This window comes from Parambassis ranga, chromosome 20 (assembly GCF_900634625.1).
Source record: "Parambassis ranga chromosome 20, fParRan2.1, whole genome shotgun sequence".
Lineage (NCBI taxonomy): Eukaryota > Metazoa > Chordata > Actinopteri > Ambassidae > Parambassis > Parambassis ranga.
Window position 1 is genome coordinate 3,113,613 of NC_041040.1, and position 13,323 is coordinate 3,126,935.

General features: G+C 42.7%; 2 protein-coding genes and 1 long non-coding RNA gene across 10 annotated transcripts in view; 1 reads left to right on the forward strand and 2 right to left on the reverse strand.

Annotated features, from left to right (window-relative positions):
* LOC114452823 (NLR family CARD domain-containing protein 3-like) overlaps window positions 1–13,323 on the reverse strand; it is a 1,046,161-nt gene that overhangs the window by 17,939 nt on the left and 1,014,899 nt on the right. For 2 of the 4 annotated variants that reach the window (XM_028432284.1, XM_028432283.1), the window contains one exon: window positions 8,803–9,044. The exons of the other annotated variants lie outside the window; for them this stretch is intronic. In XM_028432284.1, the coding sequence (XP_028288085.1) occupies window positions 9,014–9,044 (31 nt within the window). In that variant the 3' untranslated portion in view covers window positions 8,803–9,013. Of the gene's footprint in view, window positions 1–8,802; window positions 9,045–13,323 lie in introns of those variants that run through there. 4 annotated transcript variants of the gene reach the window in all.
* On the forward strand, window positions 2,732–7,125 carry LOC114452878 (nectin-2-like). Of its 5 annotated transcripts, none has more exons than XR_003672370.1 (4): window positions 2,732–2,944; window positions 3,028–3,318; window positions 6,521–6,932; window positions 7,037–7,052. XR_003672370.1 is itself a non-coding variant. In XM_028432402.1 (4 exons), exons 1-4 carry the CDS (start codon window positions 2,833–2,835, stop codon window positions 3,923–3,925), a joined length of 603 nt encoding a protein of 200 aa, XP_028288203.1. In that variant the 5' UTR covers window positions 2,732–2,832; the 3' UTR covers window positions 3,926–4,680. The 5 variants fall into 5 exon arrangements, 4 of the variants coding, with proteins under 4 accessions (XP_028288203.1, XP_028288204.1, XP_028288205.1 ...); XM_028432402.1 differs by lacking the exons at window positions 6,521–6,932; window positions 7,037–7,052 and adding exons at window positions 3,422–3,523; window positions 3,828–4,680; XM_028432403.1 differs by lacking the exons at window positions 6,521–6,932; window positions 7,037–7,052 and adding exons at window positions 3,422–3,523; window positions 4,252–4,680.
* On the reverse strand, window positions 3,345–5,171 carry LOC114452904 (uncharacterized). The gene is made up of 3 exons (XR_003672385.1): window positions 4,850–5,171; window positions 3,888–3,954; window positions 3,345–3,356 (listed from the first exon to the last, which is right to left on the reverse strand). It is a non-coding gene; the product is annotated as an uncharacterized LOC114452904 (long non-coding RNA).

Below are 13,323 nucleotides of genomic sequence, written 5' to 3' on the forward strand. Positions count from 1 at the left end.
AGACCCTGTTGAGGAGGGTTCCACTTCCTGTTTCATCAGTTCCTTCAGTCACATGTTCACATCTCCTCTTCAGACTGACCTTATGTTCCTCTAAAACCTGCTGCAGACCAACATCTGCTGAAAGACAAGGACCACAGTGAGACATCTTTCATGTCTGTACAACAGAACACAACCACAAGTCCAGTTTCATTAAAGAGTCCCTCAGCAGACACATGTCCAGTCTTACTTTGTCTGCTTCTGGATCTTTGTCCACACTGGGGACAGGAGGACTCTCCTGATGAAGCAGACCGGTCCCAGTATGAGCTGATGCACTGTCTGCAGAACCAATGTCCACAGCTGGTAGAGACTGGATCCTTCAGAACATCTAGACACAAAACACAGCAGGACACGTCCTCACAGACATCGCTCCTCTTCCTCTCTCTGTGGACATGAAGGACAGTGATGAAAGTGGTTGATGGATCAAACTTTGTGTGTTCGTCAGCCAAAACAACACAAACCTGTTTAAAGCAAATGTCATTATCCACACACGTCGTTATGGCAACAAGTCTACAGTCGTTTTGGATGTCAGCTCAAACCTGGTAATAATTTCACTACACTGCTTCAATACAGTTGTAAAAATGAAGAGTCTTTATCTGGTTAAACGTTGTTTTACAGTCTGTGTTTGTTGTATTTGTGCAAAAACAGTAGAATCTCCTCAAAGTGCACAGTGAGCTCACTGCTGAGATTCAGTTCTGTCTGAAGGAGCCAAACACCAGAAGAGAGACACGCTCACATGTTTTTAAGGACTGAAATATGGACCTCATGCTACGTCTCTCTGGGAGGATGGACTCAGTCCTGAATTCTGTCCAGGATCACTTCAGTCCTCTTTCCCTCATCTGCTTCTGAACCTCCAGCAGACATGGTGACCTGCTACCATTATTGTCAACATCTGTGCTTCCTTCAGGGGGTCTGAGGTGTAACATGTTTGGTCATGAACCCTGGTCATGAAGGAGTTTTATTGGTCGACATTTGTGGAAGTACTGGGACAGATATGATCAAAGTGAAAACATTCAAACAACAAAAGAACAGCAGGAGAGAGAAAAACCTTCAGCACCTCTGATTATTACTGGAAGCTACAAACAGGCTCTTACTGTGGATCTGATGGTCCAGGTTCACCACTGAAGGCTGGACGTTGACCTTTGGACTGGTCACTCCTCAGAGACTCACAGATGGATCCTGCTCTGCCCTCCTCTTCCTCCACACCAACATCCATCTTCAGTCAGTCTGAGATCTGAACCAGGATCACTCAGAGACTGCAACAGTCAGCTTCTCTGCACGGCGCTGGTTTCTAACCTGTGAACAACAAACAGGATGGGACAGCAGAAACCAACTAACCAGCTCCTGTTAGTGAACGTTTGGTGAATTCTGCTTCACAGCATCAGGAAGAGAACCATCAAAGGATCAATAAGTGACATCACTATGAACATTCAGCCGCTTCCTCTGACTGATTTAAATCTGGAAAAAATAGAGCAGGCCTGTATTCATACAAGAAGGCCGCACTGACAAACAGCACACCGCTGAATACCAGGACACAGACTGTAGCACACACAACCACCACCTGCTGCTAGTGATGGTGAAGACATTATATATATATATATATATATATACATACATACATATAAATGTGTGGGTTTTCCCCACCAAAGCAAGCTTCGAAGCAGCGGTTCAACATAAATGCTGTTGCAACTCCGAAGCTGCAGCGTCTGTGTCACTTGTGGCCATCACTACTTGTGGTTCTGTTTTTTGCATGTGCACTTTGTAAATATGAAACACTGAATTAAACTTAAGAAACTGTGGCAACAGCAATACCTGCCTCTTTCATTATACAAAAAGGGTCTTTTTAAAAATCAATAAATCAATAAAGTAATAAAGCCCCCCCCCCAAACTCCCAGTCACACAAGCACTTCTGTAGCTGAAGCACGCAGCTCGAGAGCATTTCCTTCTATTCAGCACTGTCCTATAGAGCTCTGTGTCACTGAAGCCTGAATGAACCATTTCTTGAAGGTGTGGAAGCTTCAACAAAGCCTCCATCACCCACCACCACCTGCTGTCCACACTCACTGAACGGTGATGATGATCACATTTTCAATAACAATAATTCAAAGAAACAGACGAAGTTTAAACTCACCGAGCGTCACCGTCTGCTGCTTAAAATGGAGACTGAACACAAACACTTTCACTTTCACTGCCCCTCCCTCTGCAGGTACAGAAAACCAGGTGAGTTAATGTGTGTCTGACATGAGGCCAGGTGCATTATGGGAGATGTAGTCTGGCTTTGCTAACAGTGACAGAGTCCTTCACTGTGTGTTAGCTGTTAACCTGACCCAGCAGCTGGTCTGACACACAGAGCCATGTGTTCTGAACAGTGCTGGAAGAAGAGCTGGAGCTGGGTGCTTTAGTCAAAGTACAATGACCCAGTAAAATACATAGTAGAGTACAAGTACTGAAACCTTTAACTAAAGTCTTAAAGCTGGTCTCTCCTGGTTTTTATGGGTTAACTCAGGTCACATTCATTGACTGAAAGTCAAGTTTGAACTTGTTTTTCAACGGCTGAAGAATCAGGACTGTTCCCCTCAGGCCAGCTGCAACCTGATATGATGCCACGTTCACTCAATGTGGGAAGATGAAAACAAACACCCACCAATAAAATCCCTGCTGCTGTAACTGAACTTGTAATGACATGTCTGCAGCACAGAGCTGCACTCATATAAACCCTCACAGGACCATGAGCAGCACCAGCTGTGCTGTTTCTGGTGTTTCTGACTGTTTCCAAAGGAGGTGAGTGTTTCTGTGATGCGTTCACTGACTGAGGACTTTAAGGACCTTTACCTTCAGAGGACTTTTAACTTTAAGCTGATTTCCGTCACCACACGCAGGAACAGCAGGAGAGCTCTGATTAAATCTGGTCTGTTAGAGACAACTGTTAGAAACTCAGAGTCTGGACAGACATTATTAACCCTTTAACCTCTGTGTGTTTCTGTGTTTCAGCCTCCATCAGTGGTTCAGACTCTGAAACAACAATCAGCTGCTCTGCTTCAGACATTTCTCTGTACGACCTCATCTGGAGATTCAACCACAGTCAGACCATCCTGACCAAGACCAGGACTGAGACCAAGCACACGGTCTCAGAGGAGTGGAGGCAGCATGTGAAGAGTGTGTCAGAGTCAGGCAGCCTCACCCTGCAGCACTTATCCTCCAATCAGGAGGGACTATACACCTGTGAGCTCACTAATGAAGAGGAGACCATCACCACAAACACCTTTGTGAGGATAAGTCCAGGTAAAGGAGGAACTCAAGTTTGTTGGAATCTGTGAGACCTGCAAGAAACAGAAACATCATGAGGCGTTCAGGGACACTTCAGTTAACCTGTTTTCTATTTCAGTGGATTCACACAGTGTTGGAGGGATCATAGGATCAGTGTTTGCAGCCATTGTGGTCACAGCGCCAGCAGTCGGCCTGGTGATGTACTGTAAAAAGAAAAGAAGTATGATAATGTTCTGTCTTTAGGGTTGTAGTTATTTCATTTATGCTGTTTGTACTGGTGATTTTAAAACATGTCTCAGGTCGAAGAGAAAACAAAACCACCTCTGACAGTGGTCATGTGTAAGTACACCACATGTTTAATATGGAATATGGAGCTTTGTATGTCAAACAGATCAGCATGAAGATGATCTCAGTCTCAGAGGTTAACAGTCAGATCAGGAAGGAATCATAATGGCTGTGATGTTTGACTTTGTTCTTCATGAGGAACATGTTTGTAACACTGATGACTTTTACTTTGTTTACAGAGAGATGGCACTCACTGGTCAAATATCAGAATCAGAAGAATCAGAATCAGACTAACCAACCTCCAACATCTCTGTCTGGTGATGCTGAGCTGTGCTGACAGCTCATGTTTTGAGGAATTCATGTTCTCTGAGAGAACAAACAGAGAAATACACGAAGTGAATTTAATATGGAGACAGTGAACAGGTCAAATGACACTGGGACTCATACAGTTCACTACTATCGTTGGCTGTAGGTGTGAGTGTGAATGGTGTGTGAAGGTGTAAGTTGAGATCTAGACAGAGAGAGAATAAAATAGTATGTGACATAAGGAAGGAAAGTGTAAAGTTACTAAATAGAGACATAGAAGAATGTTGTGCTCATGAAATGTTCTTATCTAGTAGCAATAGTTTTATATAGAATAAATGTGTGTTTTGATTTTATAAGAAGAACTCATCAAGGACAGAAGAATGCAGAGGAGAGGCCAGCCTGAGCACCAACAAAGGGAGAACTAAGTCTAAACCACGGTTCCTCCCCCACTATAACAACTAATTAATTTGTACTGTGAGGAAGTTTAAAATGCAAGGGCGTAGTTTTTGCATAGATGGAGGGGGGCAATAATCTGATCCCCTCCTAAAAACAAAACAGATTCTCACTGGGTGCAGAAAGGGTTAAATTCTGTTGGAATCTTAGGCCCCCACCAATGTCAAAAGCAAATCTACACTCTTGATAAAATGTACCGTCAGACAAAGAGCTGTATCTTTCTCTGGGAGGTTGATCACAGCTAACGGCTGCAGTCTGTGATTTTCTGAACAGAAAAGGTCTTTGTTCAAGCTGAACTTATTCTTCCAATAAATACTTAACTGAGGAAAAGTTCCTCTCTTGTAGTCGTTTACAAATAACGAACATGTTTCGACACTATCTAGTAATAGGAGAGAGTTCACAGTCAGGAAGTCAAGCATGGAGCCCCTCTCTAAATCAGTGGGCATCTCTCTGCTGCTACACAGACTGCTTAAAGTCCAAGTCCTGTACACACACACTGTACCTGACATGAAGAGTCTGATCCATGAGGCAGGGACAGAGGACGACTCTTTGGAAACAAGATGTTTGTGGAATGAGGTCATCTGATCATCACTAACAGTCCTAACACACAGGAACAGATCAGAACCAGACAGAGTTAGCCAACATCTGAATAAGCTGATTTTCTGCTGGATAATACGAGCTGAGGTCGTGTTGTCTCCTCTGCAGTGTTAATTTTGTTGACGAATCATTTTCGTCATAGTTTTCGTTAACGACCTTTTCTTGCTGATAAAAATGAGACGATAACTAAACAAAAACTAACGCACGGTGCCAAAAACGAAGACGGAATGTACTGACACTTTCATCAACGAATTAAAACGAGACGAAATTATTGATGGAGACGAGATCCAATCAGAGCAGATGTTGTTTGTGGAAGGGAGGGACGAATCAGGAGACGGCGGCAGAGAGCCAATCAGAAGTGATCTCTCTGCGTAAGGACGTTACCCCGCGATGCTGGAAGAAGGCGTCCTCATGCATGGTAACACAACACAGGAGAAGAACAGACACACGACACGTTTGATGTCAAGACAAACAAGACGGTTCAAACCGTGTGGAGCGACTATCAGCGGTAAAAACACAACAAACCTGAAGCGACATTTGCAGACGAGTCATCTTAACTTCCGCTCATACACGTGACAAAATCTATAAATGAAGACACCGCTGCTGATGGTTTTACAGCATGCGACCTGTTTCTAAGTCACTGAAGTGTTTTGCTGTAGTTATGGAGGATTCATGAAGAAGGTCATGACTGAACAGTGTATTCAGAGCAGCTCACTGTTCACTGGGTCTTTTGTGAAAAGGTCATAGCAATTAAATAAAGAGGTGTTTGTTTCAAATAACACAAGTTAAAGCTGTGCCTGTTTTTATTGCACTTCAAACCTTAATTATTTCATGAAAAAATATATATCATAGAATTTTAGTCGACTAAATCCACGGCAGATTTAGTCGACTAAAATTCTTTGATATTTAGTCGACTAAAAGTTAAAAAATGTTGATGACTAAAATGTGACTAAAATCAAATGACATTTTAGTCACAAGACTAAAATAAAAACTAAATCAGAAATTGCTGCCAAAATTAACACTGCTCCTCTGGGTCAGTGTGCTCAGTGGTTAAAGTCACAGTGTTAGTTTGTGTTGATGTGTTTCCTCTGTTTTATCCTCGTCTCAGTGTTTGAAGCCTTCACATGTTCTATCTCTGTTAAACAAAGGGAACACAGCAGGACCCAGGCCAAGTGTAGCTACTCTCTCCAGTTACCCCTCAACAGAACAAGAGCACCATCTACAGGCATCATCCATATATAACAGAAGCATAATCAGTCCTTAAAGTTTAAATTAAGGGAGGTGTTGGTGTAAATCTACAGATGTAGTTTTTATCAGCCTGCTACACAAACAGTAATTCTTTGATATCTGTTCAGCCACCTCTGCTCTCACATCCTCCTCCTCACTACACCTCCTGTCTGGGGTCCAGGTCCTTCATCATCTCTGCAGCACTCACACAACATCCACATCCACAACAGTGTCTGTCCACCTTCAAATATGAAAACCTGCTTTTTATCTGGTCTACTCTGATCTGGATCAGTTTCAGCTTTTCTGAGGATCAAATGTTGAACCTCTGCTCTCTCTTCTGATCTTTCAGATCCTGAGGTGTTCTGTGTTTACAATCAGAGCTGCATCTTACCGTGCAGCTTCCAGAGTGGTGAAGAAGTCGTCATCCACTGGATCCAAACAGCAGAATGAAATCCTATTGTCCACTCATTCTACCACAACCAAGACCAGCTGGGACATCAGGACCAGCGCTTCAGAAACAGGACGTCACTGTTCAAGGATCAGATCTCCAGAGGAAATGCCTGACTGCTGCTGACAGAGGTGAAGATTCAGGATGAGGAGAGATACACCTGCTACACCAGCACCATCAGAGGAACCGAGGAGTCCTTCATCACCCTGAGAGTGGACGGTATGAGAGACACACAGAGACATCCTCCAATCAGGAGGGACTATACACCTGTTAGCTCACTGAGGAAGAGGAGACCATCACAACAAACACCTTTGTGAGGATAGAGAGGAATACAGGCAGAAGAAATGACATGACATCAAATGCACCATGAGGCGTTCAGGGACACACTAACCGTCAGACTGACTGGGTTTATTACAGAAAACAATGTTGGAGCCATTGTTGGGGTGGGTGCAGCCATTTGTGTATCAGCAGTCATCTGCCTGGTGTTGAGACGGAGGCTTAAACAAGGTAACAGCTGTTTTCACTGTAAATGATCCACTGATCATTTTAAACATGTCTGTTTCTCATATGAACAATAAACAATGACCTCCATGTGAACTCACTGCTGCTCTGTATGAAGTCTGAACATTTGACATGACAACAGTGGTGCAGTGGTATAGCAGGGTTGTCTAGTAACCGGAAGGTTGGTAGTTCGATCCCAACTCCTCCCTAGTCACTGTTGTGTGTTCTTCGGCAAGACACTTCACCCTAGCCTGTGGCGCGCCTTGCTAGTCATTGTATGACACTGCCGTAAAGAATTTCCCTCTGGGATTAATACAGTATCTAAAATAAAAAAATAAAAAATAAAATGCTGTCAGTCAGACTGAAATGAAGGATGATGATGTCATCAGGAAAAAGACTTTTAGAAACATGAGTCTGAATGTTGTTCCTGTTTGTTTACAGGTCAGAAGGAAGGAATCCTCAGAACTCTGATCTGATGTTTGGAGCCAATGAAGACATTACAGCTCAGTGATGAAGTTAAAAGCTTTGAATGTCCTCATGCTGTGTAAAGTCACAAAGCACTTTGATCTTATTAAATCATATATTTGACCAGATATTAAAACTCTGTAAATATTGAACATTTGACTGTCACGTGTCATTAAATGCTGCTTTAAATGCTGCTTTAAATGCCGCCTGTCTCGGAAAAACACACAGAACTGCAGGTCATGACGTCACATGACTTCCTGTCCACAGAGAGTCCGGCTGTGACTATTATTAAATGCAGGTGTGTCAGTTTGTGATGCAGCTCCATCAGCTGGTTGCTCCTGCTCCACCTTGATGCTCCACTCTGATTCAATCAGGAGGAGTTTTTGGAACAATGTTCTTTTTTCACATTTCTCTGTTCATTGAACTTCTATTCACAGTTTAAAAGGCGTCCAGCAGGGGGTGCTGTTCCTCAGGCTACAAAGTCACAGCAGACCGTGGACACGCTGCAGAGTTGGTGAGATATGACTGCTCTGTCTCTCTGTGTCCTGTCAGTTTGGTTTGGACACTCACACAGGAAGGTGGTCTGCCCCCTGCTGGTCAGAGCCTGCAGTGCTGACCTTCACATGAACTGTTGCAGAAGCATGAACAGGATGACGTGATGTCAGAGGAAGTAAAACAACTCTCAGCTCTGCAGCGCCCGCCCTGTGGAGCCTGTGTGCTCTGATAAAGTGACAAACTCACACTGAAGCAGACACACAACAGTTACAGAGAGAAATGCTGCCATCTAGTGGTGACATGTCCGAACTACACCTGTCTTTATCTGTCCTACAAAGACAAAGCATGAAGAGGTGTCCAACAAGCCTTCATGTGACTTTACACACTTAGACTGGAGGCTCACTGCTACACAACACAAACAACCAGCACACAACAACAACAACACAACAGAGGAGGTGTGGAAGGAGCATCCAGCTGGAAGAGGAGGACAGCCTGGAGACAGTTTGTCCACATTCAGACCATGATGGGAGCAGCTGATGTGAGTCTCTGCTCCGTCTGCAGCCCCACAGTCAGAGCACAGCAGTGGACACAAAGAGACACACAACAAACACAAACATGCTGCAGCGCTGCAACGTGTGTGGACATGAACACAGCTGATGGTTCTACAGTTCAGACTCTGTCAGTGTTTCTGCAGCATCCGGTCCAAAGACGTCAGCCAGAACTGATGGTTTACAGACTTTTAATGATTCCTCACAGGACATGAACCAAAGTCAGAGCTGAGCACAAAGTCAACAACTAAATCATGTGTCACATTAAACATCAGCCATATTCATCAATCAGACACAGTCTGACTGCTGCCATCTGAGGAGGAGGAGGAAGATGATGATGATGATGATCTCCCTGTGTGGATCATCAGGACACACTCCATCCTCTTTACCACATTGGAATCCACCCTGGCCCCCACCTGCAGAGAGAATGAGTGTGGAGGTGAGTGAGTGTTGACAGAGACTCCCTCCATCAGCAGCATCATCCAGTATAAAGAGCAGCAGGACTGAAGTCCTGTTCAGAGCAGCAGGACTGAAGTCCTGTTCAGAGCAGCAGGACTGAAGTCCTGTTCAGAGCAGCAGGACTGAAGTCCTGTTCAGAGCAGCAGGACTGAAGTCCTGTTCAGAGCAGCAGTGCAGCAGCTGCTTCCTTCCAGCTCTCATGTTAACGTGTTAGAGTGAACACACTGAGCTGCGAGCTCACAGAGCTGCAGACTTTTAGCATCAAGTCTGTGTCCTCTGCAGGTTTCACTCACAGTGGAGACAGACTGCTGAGTCATCAACTCAGACTTTACTGAGGACATCCTGCTGTCCCATTTAAAGACAGAGTCTCTGTGTGCTGATGGACGTCTCATCTGTCTCTGACAGAGAGACATGGAGGTCACCATTCTCACAGCATCAGTGAGGAAAGCAGCCAATCAGAAGGCAGCAGCTTCACAGGAAACACTGGATCTGTGATACTGACTGTGTTTAGTACAAAACAGCTGAAAGCAGCACAGACTGACTCCACCCCTCTACTGACCTCACAGTCTGCAGGCTGCAGTCTGGACTCTGCTCAAGATCCAGCAGCTGCTTCACTCCTGAATCCTGCAGGTTGAAGTTCCAGCTCAGCTCCAGCTCTGTCAGATGGGAGGGGTTGGACTTCAGAGCTGAGGCCAGAGAAGCACAGCTGATCTCTGACAGACAGCATCTCTCCAATCTGAATAAAGAATAACAGATGAAATGATTGATAATCAATCAGATGAGTTTCAATGATCAGATGAACATTATTGTGTCCAAACAGCCTTTAAGGTTAACTGACTTTAAACAGAGGACATTTTCTACATATTAACAAACACTTGTTTTTATGACAGCAGAGTACATTTAAAACAGGAGCACCAAAAACATGAACAAAAGAACATTTACAGCTTTATGAACAGAAGCTCTGTGAGGATTTAAATTAGACATATAACAGTATCAGACAGAGAACTGACCCCAGAGTCTGCAGTCTGCAATCTGGACTCTGCAGAAAACCACACAGCTGCTTCACTCCTGAATCCTGCAGGTTTTTGTTCCAGCTCAGGTCCAGCTCTGTCAGATGGGAGGGGTTGGACTTCAGAGCTGAGGCCAGAGAAGCACAGCTGATCTCTGACAGACTGCAGTCCCTCAACCTGAATAAAGAATAACAGATGAAATGATTGATAATCAATCAGATGAGTTTCAATGATCAGATGAACATTATTGTGTCCAAACAGCCTTTAAGGTTAACTGACTTTAAACAGAGGACATTTTCTACATATTAACAAACACTTGTTTTTATGACAGCAGAGTACATTTAAAACAGGAGCACCAAAAACATGAACAAAAGAACATTTACAGATTTAAATGTTTTAACCTTTTTAAAAGTAAACTTAAGACCTACCTTTTTACCCAGGCTTTTACTTCATTATGATACATTCTTAACTATTTAGCTCTAGCCGATCTATGTTTTTATCATTTTATTATGTGGTTTGAACCCATCAGATTTTAGGAATGCTTTTATTTATTTATTTACTTTTAGCTCATTTTAAGTTGCATGGTTTTATTGTTGCTAGACTATTTGATTTTTATGGATTTCTCTGGTGTGTATCTCCATTTCTTCAGTGTCTCCTCACATTGCAAACCTTACAAGTAATGATGGCGTCTCCTTGGTCCGGATCTTTTTATCCTGTTTTTATTTTGTTTTTAATTGAAGTAGAAGTGTGTATGGGTGCGGGTGTGGGTGTGCTTGGTATACAGTATATTTTTGGTGTGTGTGTCTGGGGGTCTTATTTTATTGTTGTAAAGCACTTTGTGTTACAGTATACTGTATGAAAGGTGCTATATAAATAAATTTTGGTTTGATTTATGAATAGAAGCTCTGACTATTTAAACACACATGTTCTAAGCTGAAGGAATTCTGGACATCAATATTTTACATTTTAAATGAGGCTTTCCACTTGGACTTCCAACCCAATAATAGCCATGTTTGGCGTTCAAAGAAGAGACGCTGCAGTAGAGAGAATGTGATCGCTTTTTCAACCCTTACAGCACGTAGGAGAATACTCATGGAATGGAAATGAGGAAACCCTCCAAAGGCATCTGTGTGGCTTTCAGATACAATGATGTATTTAAAACTGGAGAAGATCAAATATTTCCTTAAAGCAGGGGTTCTCAAAGTTTCGATAGCTGAGGGAAAATTTATGAAGCAACATTGGACTGAGGGCCGCCAAAGAAAAAAATGAAAAAAGAAGAAAAAAATACACGTGTAATAATTTTAATGACCCAGTTGCATCTCTACTGTTTACATTTGTTGGTCTGTATCCAGTAATGTGCAATAAACACATATGGGGCTAAACCTGAGAAACATGATGCACAAAAAACTCCCCGGGGATTAGAGCTGGGCGGTATGACCAAAATTCTATATCATAGTATTTTTATATTATTATAACGGTTTCCGGTATTTGATGTTTTTTCCCCTCGTGCATGACGTGTTAACTGCACTGATTGTGAGAAGAATTACTGCAGTAGAGTGGTTACTCTATTCCACAGTCATGAGAACTGTACAAAAAAACACACATTAGTATAAAATGTAACACAGCAGGGCTGTGGGTTATTATTTAATATCCAGTAGTATCGTGATTACTTGAGGCTTTTTCCTCAATTACGATTAAAGAACGATCATTTTTATTGTTTTAAAAATTATTATAAATAATTGGGGGGGGGTAGTCAGACTAGATGAAGGAGGCGGAGTGCCGTGACTTCAGCTTGTTAAAGACTCCACGAGGACAGAGAAATCTGTTCGTGTTCCTGAGGTGGCAGAAATAAGAACAAGATCGTTTGGACCGGACTTTTCAAACTTCATGAGAAACGAGTGTGTAGAACTCCTCATACAGCTCCACTGCAGCACACGCAGCGCCACACACACACACACACATACATACAGGTTTTGATGCTGTTTCGCTGCTAATCATCGTCAGAAGCAGCAGTTGAGGTGAACATGTATGAAGCAGAGATATTTGGGAAAACAGGCAAAGCCATGAAAATACCAACCAGCAGCAACATCGTCCTCCTCCATGTCCAACATGTTTGTTTACCTAAACTGCTGCTGTTCAGCGTCTCCAAAAGTCTCCAAAACCTGTGTGTGTGTGACAGTGATGTGCGCTGAGAGCCGTGTGAAGAGTTTTACACACATTCCTGCTTCAGAACGTCCTCTGTCTATTCTCACTAACAACTCCACTGATACCTGTGCTCAGCGGTGCAACAATGAAAAGCGTCCCATGTGAAACAATTTACCACCGCGCTGAGTTCCAGACAGTTTAAACCGGTGCTGTCGGTATATGAAAAATTCATATCATAACACACATTCACATAATTCACTGCGGGCCGCCATTGGCTCCAACACCCAAAAATGTAACAAAAACGGGCCCTCTACTGTCTTACTGTGAAATCTAACAACACTGCGTTCCCAGTAATTAGGTGGCATGAAATGAAGAAGAACAGTGTAGTCAGCAAAAAACTTGGCCATAAAAAATGAGCCCCTGTTTATGACATTACTTTTGTGTTGATTGGTATTATTATTAATAATATTATAATTATTAATTTTTTATACCCATTCTCCTCGCACAAATGTTGGGGGGGGGGGTTGAAGTGTAACTGCTGGTTATATTGTTCAGGTTGTATTCTACTATGAGATCTTAAAATAATAAAAATACTTAAAAAAAATAGACATATAACAGTATCAGACAGAGAACTGACCTCAGAGTCTGCAGTCTGCAATCTGGACTCTGCAGAAAACCACACAGCTGCTCCACTCCTGAATCCCCCAGATTGTTCCAGGTCAGGTCCAGCTCTGTCAGATGGGAGGGGTTGGACTTCAGAGCTGAGGCCAGAGAAGCACAGCTGATCTCTGACAGACTGCAGTCCTTCAATCTGAATAAAGAATAACAGATGAAATGATTGATAATATTGATAATTTATATTTAAAATATATATATAAATATATATATAATATTTATTTATTAACTTTTAGCTCATTTTAAGTTGCATGGTTTTATTGTTTGCTAGACTATTTGATTTTTATGGATTTCTCTGGTGTGTATCTGATCATTGAACCTGATCACATTTGATTGATAATCAATCAATGTGATCAGGTTCAATGATCAGATCTACATGTGTGTGTCCTCATCAACATGTCAGCAA

Coding starts and splice junctions, on each gene's coding strand:
- LOC114452878 (XM_028432402.1), top strand. CDS start 2,833: ATGCGTTCACTGACTGAGGACTTTAAGGACCTTTACCTTCAGAGGACT. Junction 3,319..3,421: donor CTTTGTGAGGATAAGTCCAG/GTAAAGGAGGAA, acceptor TTTCTATTTCAG/TGGATTCACACAGTGTTGGA. Junction 3,524..3,827: donor GTACTGTAAAAAGAAAAGAA/GTATGATAATGT, acceptor CTTTGTTTACAG/AGAGATGGCACTCACTGGTC.